Source organism: Somniosus microcephalus, chromosome 9 (assembly GCF_052327205.1).
Source record: "Somniosus microcephalus isolate GS21.2 chromosome 9, FLI_Smic_1.0, whole genome shotgun sequence".
NCBI classification, from domain to species: domain Eukaryota; kingdom Metazoa; phylum Chordata; class Chondrichthyes; order Squaliformes; family Somniosidae; genus Somniosus; species Somniosus microcephalus.
The window spans coordinates 151,955,738-151,969,431 of record NC_140995.1 but is presented as its reverse complement, the minus strand read 5'-3'; the positions used below and the strand labels follow the sequence as shown (position 1 = coordinate 151,969,431).

At 48.2% G+C, this 13,694-nt stretch overlaps 1 protein-coding gene across 1 annotated transcript in view; it reads left to right on the top strand.

Moving 5' to 3' along the window:
• Window positions 1-13,694, top strand: part of LOC147112781 (uncharacterized) — a 445,258-nt gene that overhangs the window by 312,139 nt on the left and 119,425 nt on the right. Inside the window, 1 exon segment of the mRNA XM_085997401.1 lies at window positions 8,906-9,092. Coding sequence (XP_085853527.1) covers window positions 8,906-9,092 — 187 coding nt within the window.

Here is a 13,694-nt window from a genome sequence, read left to right as displayed (position 1 = left end):
ATCAGCTCCGGCTATATGGCAAAGAGTGATGGAACAAGTCCTGCAAGGGATTCCGGGGACTCAGTGTTACTTGGACGACATCCTAGTGACGGGTGAAAATGACAGCGAACACCTTGCCAACCTAGAGCAGGTGCTCACTAGACTAAGAGAACATGGGCTACGAGCCAATCACCCCAAGTGCGAGTTTTTTAAGAAACAAATATCGTATTGTGGCCACGTGATTGATGAAGAAGGGTTACATAAGTCCCCTGACAAAACTGAAGCGGTAGTTAAGGCTCCAGCACCTGAAAATGTGTCGCAACTGAGGTCATTCCTCGGATTGGTGAATTACTACCATATGTTTTTGCCGAATTTGTCCACAATTCTACACCCACTGAACGCCCTGCTACAAACTGGAGTAGCATGGAAATGGAGCGATGAATATAAGCGGGCCTTTCAGAAGTGTAAAGGCCTGATCATTTCAAGAGAAGTATTGGCTCACTACAACCCATCACTACCAATAAGACTGGTGTGTGATGCGTCTCCCTACGGCGTTGGAGCGGTACTGTCACATAAATCCCTTGATGGTTCAGAGAGGCCGATAGCTTTTGCGTCACGCTCGTTAACTGCAGCCGAGCGTAACTACGCCCAGATTGACAGGGAGGCCCTCAGCCTGGTGTGAGGGGTGAAGAAGTTCAATCACTACCTGCACGGACAGAAATTTACTCTACTAACTGATCATCAACCTCTTGTCTCCATTTTCAACCCTAAGAAGGGCGTCCCGATAATGACAGCACAACGGCTACAGAGCTGGTCCCTTTTCCTAGGGGCACACCAATATGACATCGAGTACAAAGGAGCTAAACAGCATGGGAATGCTGATGGATTGTCGCGCCTACCGTTGCCGACGGTGGAAGAAGCACCTGCAGTGGATCCTGTGGAGATATTCCACTCGACCATAGTCGAATGTCTACCTGTGACGAATGCAAACATAGAAAAGGAAACACGAAATGACCCGACACTCTCCAGGGTCTATGATTTAACGGTGAAGGGATGGCCAGCACATGGCGAACCACTGTTGCCAGCATTCTCGCCGAGAAGAGAACAGCTGTCAGTGTGCCGAGGAACCTTGATGTGTGGATCCAGAGTAGTAATTCCACCCAAATTGAAGGATAGAGTGCTCAATGAGCTTCATGAAGGCCATCTGGGAGGGTTAAAAATGAACAACTTAGCCAGAGCGTTTGTGTGGTGGCCGGGAATCGATAGAGAAATCGAAGAGATGACCAAGAGCTGTACAGGATGCCAGAAGGTCCAAAACGCCCCACCACAAGCCCCTCTACATCCATGGGCGTGGCCCTCATCTCCATGGCAAAGGGTACACATTGATTTTGCTGGTCCATTTATGGACTCGATGTTTTTAATTGCGGTGGATGCACATTCAAAGTGGCCAGAGGTAATAAAAATGTCCTCAACCGCCACAGAAAAAACTATCACAGTCTTACGAACCATATTCGCCAGAAATGGGCTGCCTGAACAGATTTGCTCCGACAATGGACCACAGTTTGTGTCTGAAGAGTTCCGGAGGTTCTTAAAGAACAATGGTGTTAAGCATTACACATCCGCCCCATATCATCCAGCCACCAATGGATTGGCTGAGAGGTTCGTTCAAACATTCAAGAAGGCTATCAAGGCAATGTGTAATGAAGACATACCCCTACAACACAAGGTGGATAACTTCTTGTTTGCCTACCGGAATGCGACACATGTGGTTACCAACCAAACTCCAGCCATGATGTTTTTCAATCGAAGCCTAAGATGCCACTTGGATTTGGTTAAGCCAAACATCAGAAGAGATGTGGAGAACAGGCAGTTTCAGAATATGAATGAAAGGCCAACCAGGAGTTTTAAGATAGATCAACCAGTTTTGGCCCGGGACTACCGCACAGAGAAATGGCAACCAGGAACGATCTGCACACGGCAAGGACCTCTAATGTATACCGTGGACGTTGGAGAGAGCATTGTAAGACGCCATGCTGACCAGATTCTAGAGTCACTGGAAAACATCAAATCTACACCACGATCCGATACACCTGGTGATGAAACTGAAGTACCAATTGCATCTACCTCAGAATCGGTGATATTGGAAGCAGACGAACCAAACAACGACGTTGATCCCGAGTCAACTTTGCCAGAAGAACCTGATACCCCAAAGAGGCGTTATCCGGAGAGAATCAGGAAGCCTCCTCAAAGACTGAATTTATAATTGATTAACTTCAGCTAATGTATATAGCAACTGTAATTGTAAATATGTTATTTAATTATTAATCGAATGTTATGTACTGTTTAGCTAAAAGGGGAGGAATTGTAGTGTATGTACCTTGAAGAAGGAACTATATTCTGCAGCCCCTGTATACTGCAGTACCAGTAGTGACCACCCCTGTATATAAGCCTGTGCAATAACTTTGTACAGCAGTTCCAGTTTTGTCTCCATTCAGTAAACACCTGTTATAACCAACTCCTGCAGTCCGTGTCTCAATTACACATGGACGTTACAATTTTGTGGAGCTTTTTGCTCCTCCCAGCCTCACAGAAGTACAGTAAAACTTACTTGCAGGCTCCGCGTCGGCTGGACCGACAGCTGCTACTGTGCAGAGTGTGCGCTGCTCACGCTCCAGCAAGCTGTTTTGTACGTACTTTTAAGGGAAGAACTGGTTTTAGACTGCAGTACCGGCAGTGACCACCCCTGTATAAAAGGCCCTAGCAGGCTTCTGTATTTCAGTCTGACGTTGCCCTCCTGTTCAGTAAAGTACCTGTTAAACTGTTCTCCCGAAGTCCGTGTATTATTGAGGCGCGGACTTTACAGTGGCGACGAGTAAGTTTGAACTCACCTGCAGTGTGGCATCATCTCACGGGGATCTCGCCCTGAGAGGAGGTTTCTTGGAGGTCGTAGTCTGAGCAACGGGTGTCGACCGCGGGCAACAGCCCAAAGAATTCATCAGTGTTCGGAGAATTGCGGGAGAGACTGTGGAGAGCTGTGCTTGGCTCCACAGTTAAGGTGTTCCAGCAAATCGTGCTGGTAGCAGGTAGTGCGCTGACCCTTCCGGACAGCGGCGGGCTCAAGCTCGATCGAGCGGCTCTACAAAACGGGCCGCGCAGTGTCGCCGGGAAAAGAAAACAAGAGAGAGAGAGGGTGGAGCGCACAGGGCACGGTCGGTGCTCAAGAACCGGGCAGCGGAGAGAAAATAAATGGGGGGGAAGGAAAGCGAGACGCGCCGAAGCCGCGGGTCGCCGCCATTACCCCGTAGAACGCTAGGAGCAGCGCTGCAGCAAGGGGAAGAAGGAAAAGCGCGGGAGGCACCATTTTATTCCATTGGGGAAGAAGAAAAAGCACGGGAGGCGCCATTTTAAATCACCCAAGTTGCCGAAAAGTGGCAGTATCACTGCTTTCGACAACGAGGTAGAAGACTGGACCACGTATGTGGAAAGAATTGAAGTGTACTGCAAGGCAAATGAGGTGGCCGATGGAAAGAGGGCGTCGGTATTATTGAATTTGATGGGCGCGAGTACGTACGGCCTATTGCGGAATTTAATTATCCCAGCTAAACCAATGGAGAAAAGTTTTGAGGAGATTGCTAATATCTTACAGGAACACCTAAACCCTACACCACTGCTGATAGCAGAAAGATTCAAGTTCCATAAAAGAAACCAGCACAAAGATGAGAGCAATGCTGACTATCTTACGGAACTACGCAAGTTATCGAAGCACTGCCAGTTCGGAGCAGGACTGGCAGACACCTTACGGGATAAGTTTGTCTGCGGGCTCCAGAGTGAAGGAACCTAGAAATGACTACTTTCAAAAAAGGACCTGATGCTAGAACAGGCTTTCAGCGTGGCAGTATCGTATGAAGCAGCAGCACGGGGAGCTGCAGAAATACAACAGAAACCACAAGAATACAGCGCTAACGAAATGGCGTTTGGAGCAGAAAAGTACTATCGCTGCGGCAGAACAACCCATGAGCAGAAGGACTGCTGGTTTAAGGACAAAGTATGCAGGCAATGCGGAAAAATGGGACATATAGCAAGAGTCTGCAGGTCGGGAAAGAAAACCAACACAACAAAAACTACTAAGGAACAGTACAGGAAAGTAAAGAAACTGACAGACAGTAGTTCGGAAGATCAGGAGAGTGATAAGGACTCCGGGAGCAGGAGACTAAGTTGTCTAAAGTTACACAACGTGATCGCAAAGGAAGATCACCGAACCATTTGGGTCACCCTCATGATAGCAGGGTCCCCAGTAAAGAAGGAATTGGACACAGGATCAGCCCTAACTGTCATGAATCGACGAGACTATGAGCGGCTATTCTCACACATACCCTTAAAGGACACGTCCATTGTATTGAAGGCATACACGGGGCAAAAGGTCTACCCCAGAGGAAAAATAAGGGTGCCAGTTAAATATAACAGCAAGGAAACACAGAAACGATATATGTATATACTACGAGATGGAGGAACACCATTATTGGGATGTGAATGGATCCGAAAAATACAATTGGATTGGCATTCCATTCTGGCGCTAACTGTGACTGACAAAAAGGATGATGACGTCGCACCTGGACGTCTGTCACAAATTCTATCTGACGCGGAAGAGGTGTTCCAACAAGGACTTGGGACTCTAAAAGGAGTAAAGGCAACCATAAACATTGAGGATAACGCAAACCCAAAATTTTTCAAGGCCAGACCGGTGCCATACGCGATCCGCCCAGCCGTTGAAGCTGAACTGGAGAGTCTGGAGTGTTCGGGTGTGCTGTCCAAGGTGGACTGGAGCGAGTGGGCCACACCCATCGTTCCTGTAATGAAGAAAGCATTGAGCAGCACGCCTGGGGAGCCAAAGAAGGTTCGCATCTGTGGGGACTTCAAGGTGACTGTGAACCCAGTCCTGCACACAGTACAGTATCCACTTCCACGGATAGAAGATATTTTCGCCTCACTATCTGGAGGGAAACGTTTTACAAAGGTTGATCTGGCCCAAGCTTATCTACAAATGGAGGTGGAAGAAGCATCTAGAAAATACCTAAAAAGGCCTTTACCAGTACAATCGACTGGTATTCAGGGTAGCATCGGCCCCGGCTATTTGGCAGAGGGCAATGGAACAAGTCCTGCAAGGGATCCCGGGGACCCAGTGTTATTTGGGCGACATCCTGGTTACGGGCGAAAATGACAATGAACACCTTGCCAACCTGGAGCAGGTGCTCACGAGGTTACAGGAATATGGGCTACGAGCCAACCGCCCCAAATGCGAGTTCTTCAGGAGACAAATCTCGTATTGTGGCCACATGATTGATGAGGAAGGGTTGCATAAGTCGCCGGACAAGATTGAGGCTGTAGTCAAGGCTCCAGCACCGGAAAATGTGTCGCAACTGAGGTCGTTCCTCGGGTTGGTGAACTACTACCATAAGTTCTTGCCGAATTTATCTACAATTCTGCACCCACTGAATGCCCTGCTGCAAACTGGAGTGACACGGAAATGGAGTGATGAGTGTAAGCGTGCCTTACAGGAATGTAAATGCCTAATCACTTCAAAAGAAGTATTGGCCCACTACAACCCAACACTACCGATTCGGTTGGCATGTGATGCGTCACCCTACGGCATTGGAGCGGTACTGTCTCACAAATTCCGTGACGGTTCAGAGAGGCCAATAGCTTTTGCGTTGCGCTCGCTAACCTCAGCCGAGCGTAACTATGCCCAGATTGACAGGGAGGCCCTCAGCCTGGTGTGGGGGGTGAAGAAGTTCAATCACTATCTGCACGGGCAGAAATTCACCCTACTGACTGATCATCAGCCCCTGGTCTCCATTTTTAACCCAAAGAAGGGCGTTCCGGTGATGACGGCGCAACGGCTGCAAAGATGGTCACTTTTTCTAGGGGCACATCAGTACGACAGAGTACAAGGGTACGAAACAGCATGGAAACGCTGATGGGCTGTCGCGCCTACCGTTGCCTACGGTAGAAGAAACACCTGCAGTGGACCCTGTTGAGATATTCCATGCGACCATAGTCGAATGTTTGCCTGTTAGAATCTCGAGTATAGAGAAGGAAACCCGAAATGACCCGACACTCTCTCGGGTCTACGATTTGACGGTGAAGGGATGGCCAGCATATGGCGACTCACTGTTGCCAGCATTCTCGCCAAGGAGAGAACAGCTGTCAGTGTGCCGGGGAACCTTGATGTGTGGATCCCAAGTGGTAATTCCACCCAAGTTGAGAGATAGAGTGCTCAATGAGCTTCATGAGGGTCATCTGGGAGGGGTAAAAATGAAGAGCCTAGCCAGGGCGTTTGTGTGGTGGCCGGGAATCGATAAAGAAATCGAGGATATGACCAAGAGATGCACAGGATGCCAGGAGGTCCAAAACGCTCCACCACAGGCCCCGCTACATCCATGGGAGTGGCCCTCATCTCCATGGCAACGGGTACACATTGATTTTGCTGGTCCATTTATGGACTCAATGTTTCTAATCGCTGTGGACGCCCATTCGAAATGGCCAGAGGTCATTAAAATGTCCTCCACCACCACGGAGAAAACTATTGCAGTCCTAAGGACCATCTTCGCCAGGAATGGGTTGCCAGAACAGATTTGCTCCGACAATGGGCCACAGTTTGTGTCTGAGGATTTCCGGAGGTTCCTGAAGAATAATGGGGTGAAACATTACACATCTGCCCCATATCATCCAGCCACAAATGGATTGGCTGAGAGGTTTGTTCAGGCCTTTAAAAAGGCCATAAAGGCAATGTATACTGACGACATACCACTACAACACAAGGTGGATAGTTTCTTGTTTGCTTACCGGAATACGACACATGCTTTAACCAACCAAGCTCCAGCTGTACTGTTCTTCAACCGAAGGCTAAGATGTCGCCTGGATTTGCTCAAACCAAACATAAGATGAGATGTTGAGGATAAGCAATTCCAGCACATAAATGAGAAGCCAACCCGGAGCTTCAAGGTAGGGCAACCAGTCTTGGCCCGCGACTACCGAACAGAAAAATGGCAGCCAGGAACGATATGCACACAGCAGGGACCACTAATGTACACAGTGGACGTTGGAGAGAGCATTGTGAGGCGCCATACTGACCAGATTCTAGAGTCACAGGAACAAGCCAAACTCGTGCCACGAGAAAGTGCACCTGGTAATCAACCTGAAGTACAGATTGCGTCTACCTCAGAAGCAATGGTATTGGAAGCTGACGAACCAACCAGTGACCATGAACCAGAATCAGCTTCGCCGCAAGAACAGGATACTCGAGAAAGGCGCTATCCAGTCAGGATCAGGAAGCCTCTCAAAGACTGAACTTATAAATGATTATTTCAGTTGATGTATATAATATCCAGAAAGTTGTAATTAGTTATTATTTAGTTGTTAAATGAATGTTATGTACTGTTTATCTAAAAGGGGAGGAATTGTTGTGTATGTACCTTTAAGGGAAGAACTGGTTTTAGACTGCAGTACCGGCAGTGACCACACCTGTATAAAAGGCCCTAGCAGGCTTCTGTATTTCAGTCTGACGTTGCCCTCCTGTTGTCTGCCTCTGTGGCGCAATGGGCCAGTGCATTGGGCTGTTAATTAAAAAAAACAAAAGAGTGCCCTCCTGTTCAGTAAAGTACCTGTTAAACTGTTCTCCTGAAGTCCGTGTATTATTGAGGTGCGGACTTTACACAAGCAGTCTCCAAAAATGGTAAACAGGGTCCTATTTATGTCATGGGCCCCGATTTGCATGTTTATTTTTATTCGTTTATGGGATGTGGGCGTCGCTGGCAGGGCCAGCATTTATTGCCCATCCATAATTACCCTTGAGAAGGTGGTGTAGGGCCGCCTTCTTGAACCGCTGCAGTCCGTGTGGGGAAGGCACCCCCACAGTGCTGTTAGGGAGGGAGTTCCAGGATTTTGACCCAGCGACGATGAAGGAGCGGCAATATACTTTTAAGTCAGGATGGTGTGTGACTTGGAGGGGAAATTGGAGGTGGTGGTGTTCCCATGCGCCTGCTGCCCTTGTCCTTCTAGGTGGTGAGGTCGTGGGTTTGGGAGGTGCTGCCGAAGAAGCCTTGGCAAGTTGCTGCAGTGCATCTTGTAGATGGTACACACTGCAGCCACGGTACGCCGGTGGTGGAGGGAGTGAATGTTTAAGGTGGTGGATGGGGTATTAAAAAGGCCTACTGCCTGACTCAAGCGGATGCTCCGGCCACCCAGCAGTAGGCCCAGGGGAAGATTGTAGCGACCACAGTTGCAGCTGGAACAGGGCTGTAAGTCATTTCCCCACCATTTTAGGATGCTGCCTACTGTCCCATTTCTACCAGGCTGGAGGTCTCAAAATCTCCCCCAATGTATTTTGAGTTAAACTCACTCTTTAAACTGTGGGATCGTTAAATGTAAAGTACAATATTGTGTTAATAATGTACAATGTTAACACATATGTCCATTGATCCAATTTATGTAGTTTGCAGGATTATAATGAAGCAGTTATCATATTTTCATCATCAGGAATTTAAAACCAGTCCTGGTGGACAAGATGAAACTCTCCGAGTCCAAAGTTCATCTCTATGTCTAAAAGGACAAAAATTCTAATGCCATTAACAATAGTTGATGTAAAAAATGGAAGTTAATTAACACCACTGCAGATAAAAGTTACCAGTGTTGGAGTCATATCACATCAGTGGCTGTTTGATAAGACCACAGGCATTTCCCATGGCATCTTCTGATGGGATCTAACACTGCTGTGTTAATAATTATCCAATACACATCAGATGAACACTAATTGAATGGTTTGAACTGTGTTGGCTGAGATTACAAACGACCTTAGTTTGTTGAGTACTGAATATTATTTGCTCTTGATCACTCTTTCACACTAGCTCTTAAATGTTGTTCTTTTCAGGAGTTTAGTAACAAGGATGATACGTACTTCCTGGCACATTGCTACCCCTACAGATATACTGACCTAAAGGCTCATTTGGATGAAATAATAAATGAGTCCAAACATTTGCCATATTTTAAGAAGGAGGTTCTGTGTGAAACAAGAGCAGGAAATAGCTGCTTTTTACTGACGATCACTGACTATGCAGGTGAGTCCTGTAATGTATATACCTTTAAGGGGGTAACTATCTTTTACAGCTCATGTATACTGCAGTACCGGCAGTGACCACACCTGTATATAGCACTGAGTAGTAATCTGTACAGATCAGTTCCCGTGTGAGCCACGTTGAGTAAACACCTATTGTACCGTTCTCCGCAGTCTGTGTCTTATTATACACAGACACAACATTGGCAACAAGGCAAGTTCGAACCTACCTGCAACTCTGCATCACCTCCTGGGGATTCGTTCCTGGAGATCAGTGGATTGGAGGTCAAGGCCAGAGACTCGGGCGTTGACCACGGGCAACCGCCCAGTCATCCAGCAGAGACTCGAGAATTGCGGGGGAGGCTGTCGAGAGTCAGGCTTGGCTTTCCAGTCAAGGTGGTCCAGCGAAACGGGCTGGCAACAGGTAGTGCGCAGACCCTTCCCGGACAGCGGCGGGTTAGAGCCCGACCGAGCGGCACAGCAAAGGGCTGAGCAGCGTTGACGGGGGAGAGAGAGGGCAGAGCGCACAGGGCGCAGCCGGTGTTCAGGGGCCGAGCAGCATCGAAGAGAGGGCGAGAGAGACGCGCAGAAACCCACGAGGCACCGCCATTGCCACGAGGACCGCCGAGAACGGCGTTGGCAGCAGCGCAGGAGAAGCGCGTGAAACCTACAGGGTGCCGCCATTGCCACGAGAACCGCCGGGAGCGGCGTTGGCAGCAGCGGGGGAGGAAGGAAAGTGCGGGAGATGCCATTTTAAGCCATTGGAAGACGCCATTTTAAACCACACCCAATATGCCGAAGAGTGACAGTATCACCACATTTGACAATGAAGTCGAAGATTGGACTACATATGTCAAATGAATAGAGGTATACTGCAAGGCAAATGAGGTGTCAGATGACAAGAAAGCGTCGGTATTGTTAAATTTAATGGGTGCAAAGACGTATGGTTTATTACGAAATCTAGTAACCCCAACGAAGCCAATGGAAAAGAGTTTTGAAGACATAGTAACGATACTACAGGAACATTTAAACCCCACACCGCTGCTGATAGCAGAAAGATTCAAGTTTCACAAACGGAACCAGCATAAGGATGAAAGCAATGCTGATTATTTAACAGAACTGTGCAAACTATCGAAACACTGCCAATTTGGGGCGGGACTGGCAGATACGTTAAGGGACAAGTTTGTGTGTGGGCTTCAAAGTGAAGGAACCCAGAAAAGGCTTTTATCTGAAAAGGACCTTACGCTGGAAAAGGCTTTCAGCATTGCGGTATCATATGAAGCAGCAGCACGGGGCGCTGCAGAGATACAACAGAGACCGCAAGAATATGGCACAAATGAAATGTCATATGGAACAGAAAAGTGCTATCGCTGCGGCAGAACAACACATGACCAGAATGATTGCTGGTTCAAAGACAAAGTGTGCAGACAGTGTGGAAAAGTAGGACACATAGCACGAGTCTGCAGGTCGGGAAAGAAAACCAGCAATAAGAAACCTACCAAAGAAAAGTACAAGAAGGTACATAAGATGACGGAGAATAGTTCAGACAAACAAAAGAGTGATAACGACTCCGAAAGCAGGGAACTGAGTTGTCTGAAACTACATAATGTGATCACAACAGAGGATCACCGAACCATTTGGGTCACTCTCAAGATAGCAGGAGTCCAGGTAAAGATGGAATTGGACACAGGATCAGCCTTAGCAGTCATAAACCGACAGGACTATGAGCGGCTATTCTCACACATACCCTTGAGAGACACAAAAATTATTTTGAAGACGTACGCGGGACAAAAAGTCTACCCCAAAGGAAAAATAAGGGTGACCGTTATATATAACGGTAAGGAAACACCAAAACTAGACCTGTATGTATTGCAAGATGGAGGACCACCATTACTGGGACGTGAATGGATCCGGAAAATACAACTGGATTGGCATTCCATACAGGCACTGACTGTGGCTGACAAAAAGGATGATGACGTCACACCTGGGCGACTGTCAAAGATCCTAACTGACGCGAAAGAAGTGTTCCAGCAAGGACTCGGAACACTAAAAGGCATGACAGCGACGATTAAAATTGAAGAAAACGCAAGCCCAAAATTTTTTAAGGCCAGACCGTTACCTTATGCAATCCGCCCAGCCATCGAAGCAGAGCTGGAGAGTCTGGAATGTTCAGGTGTACTGTCCAAGGTAGACTGGAGCGAGTGGGCTACACCCATCGTCCCTGTGATGAAAAAGTCGTTGAGCAGCACGCCTGGGGAACCAAGGAAGGTTCGCATCTGTGGGGACTTTAAGGTAACAGTGAACCCGGTCCTTCACACCGTACAATATCCACTTCCGCGGATTGAAGATATTTTCGCCTCGCCATCTGGAGGGAAACGCTTCATTAAGATTGATCTGGCCCGGGCGTATCTGCAAATGGAGGTAGAAGAAGCATCAAAAAATACCTCACAATCAACACACATAAAGGTCTCTACCAATACAACTGGCTGGTATTCGGGGTAGCATCAGCTCCGGCTATTTGGCAGAGGGCAATGGAACAAGTCCTGCAAGGGATCCCAGGGACCCAGTGTTATTTGGACGACATCCTGGTCACGGGCGAAAATGACAGTGATCACCTTGCCAACCTGGAGCAGGTGCTCACTAGATTGCAGGAATATGGGCTCCGAGCTAACCGCCCCAAATGCGAGTTTTTTAGAAAATAGATCTCGTATTGTGGCCACGTTATCGATAAAGAGGGGTTACATAAGTCCCCAGAGAAGATTGAGGCAGTAGTCAAGGCTCCAGCACCGGAAAATGTGTCACAACTGAGGTTGTTCCTCGGACTGGTAAACTACTACCATAAGTTCTTGCCAAATTTGTCTACAATACTACACCCACTGAACACCCTATTGCAAACTTGGGTGCCATGGAAGTGGAGTGATGAATGTAGACGAGCTTTCCAGAAGAGCAAAACACTAATCACATCGAAAGAGGTATTGGCCCATTACAACCCAGCATTACCAATTCGGTTGGCATGTGATGCATCACCCTACGGCATTGGAGCGGTGCTGTCGCACAAATTCTCGGACGGCTCAGAGAGGCCAATAGCCTTTGCGTCACGATCACTAACCTCAGCCGAGTGTAACTATGCCCAGATTGACAGGGAGGCCCTCAGCCTAGTGTGGGGAGTGAAAAAGTTCAATCACTATCTGCACGGGCAGAAATTCACCTTGCTGACTGATCACCAGCCTCTTGTCTCCATTTTTAATCCGAAGAAGGGCGTTCCGGTGATGACTGCGCAACGACTACAAAGCTGGTCACTTTTTCTAGGGGCGCACCACTATGAGATTGAATATAAGGGCACGAAACAGCATGGAAATGCTGATGGGCTATCACGCCTGCCACTGCCTACTGCGGAGGAAGCACCAGCAGTGGATCCTGTCGAAATATTCCATTCGACTATAGTTGAATACCTACCGGTAACTAACGCTTGTATCGAGAAGGAAACCCGAAATGACCCGACACTGTCTCGGGTATATGATTTGACGGTGAAGGGATGGCCAGCACATGGCGACTCACTGTTGCCAGCATTCTCGACAAGGAGAGAACAGCTGTCAGTGTGCCGGGGGACCTTGATGTGTGGATCCCGAGTGGTAATTCCACCCAAGTTAAGGGATAGAGTGCTCAATAAGCTTCATGAGGGTCACCTGGGAGGGGTAAAAATGAAAAGCCTAGCCAGGGCTTATGTGTGGTGGCCGGGAATCGATAAACAAAGTGAGGACCTGACCAAGAGCTGCTCAGGATGCCAGAAAGTCCAAAATGCACCACCACAGTCCCCTCTACACCCATGGGAGTGGCCCTCATCTCCATGGCAACGGGTGCATATTGATTTTGCTGGTCCATTCATGGACTCAATGTTTTTAATAGCCGTGGATGCGCACTCGAAATGGCCTGAGGTCATCAAAATGTCCTCCACCACCACGGAGCAAACTATTGCAGTCCTACGGACCATTTTTGCCAGGAATGGCTTGCCAGAACAGATTTGCTCCGACAACGGACCACAGTTTGTGTCCGAAGAGTTCCGGAGGTTCTTGAAAAAGAATGGGGTAAGGCATTACACATCTGCCCCGTATCATCCAGCCACAAATGGATTGGCTGAGAGGTTCGTACAAACCTTTAAGAAGGCAATAAAGGCTACGTACAATGACAACATTCCGCTGCAGCACAAGGTGGACAATTTCCTGTTCGCCTACCGGAATGCGACACATGCAGTCACCAACCAGGCCCCAGCCATGATGTTCTTTAACCATAGGTTAAGATCTCGCCTGGATTTGCTCAGACCAAACGTACGAAGAGATGTTGAGAGTAAGCAATTCCAGCACATCCATGAGAAGCCAACAAGGAGCTTCAATGTAGGGCAACCAGTCTTGGCCCGCGACGACCGAACAGAAAAATGGCAGCCAGGAACGATATACACACGGCAGGGCCCCCTAATGTACACAGTGGACGTTGGGGAGAGCATCGTGAGACGCCATGCTGACCAGATCCTAGAGTCCCAGGAACAAGTCAACCCCATGCCTCGCCCATACGTACCTGGTGATGAACCCAACGTACAGGTCGCATCTAC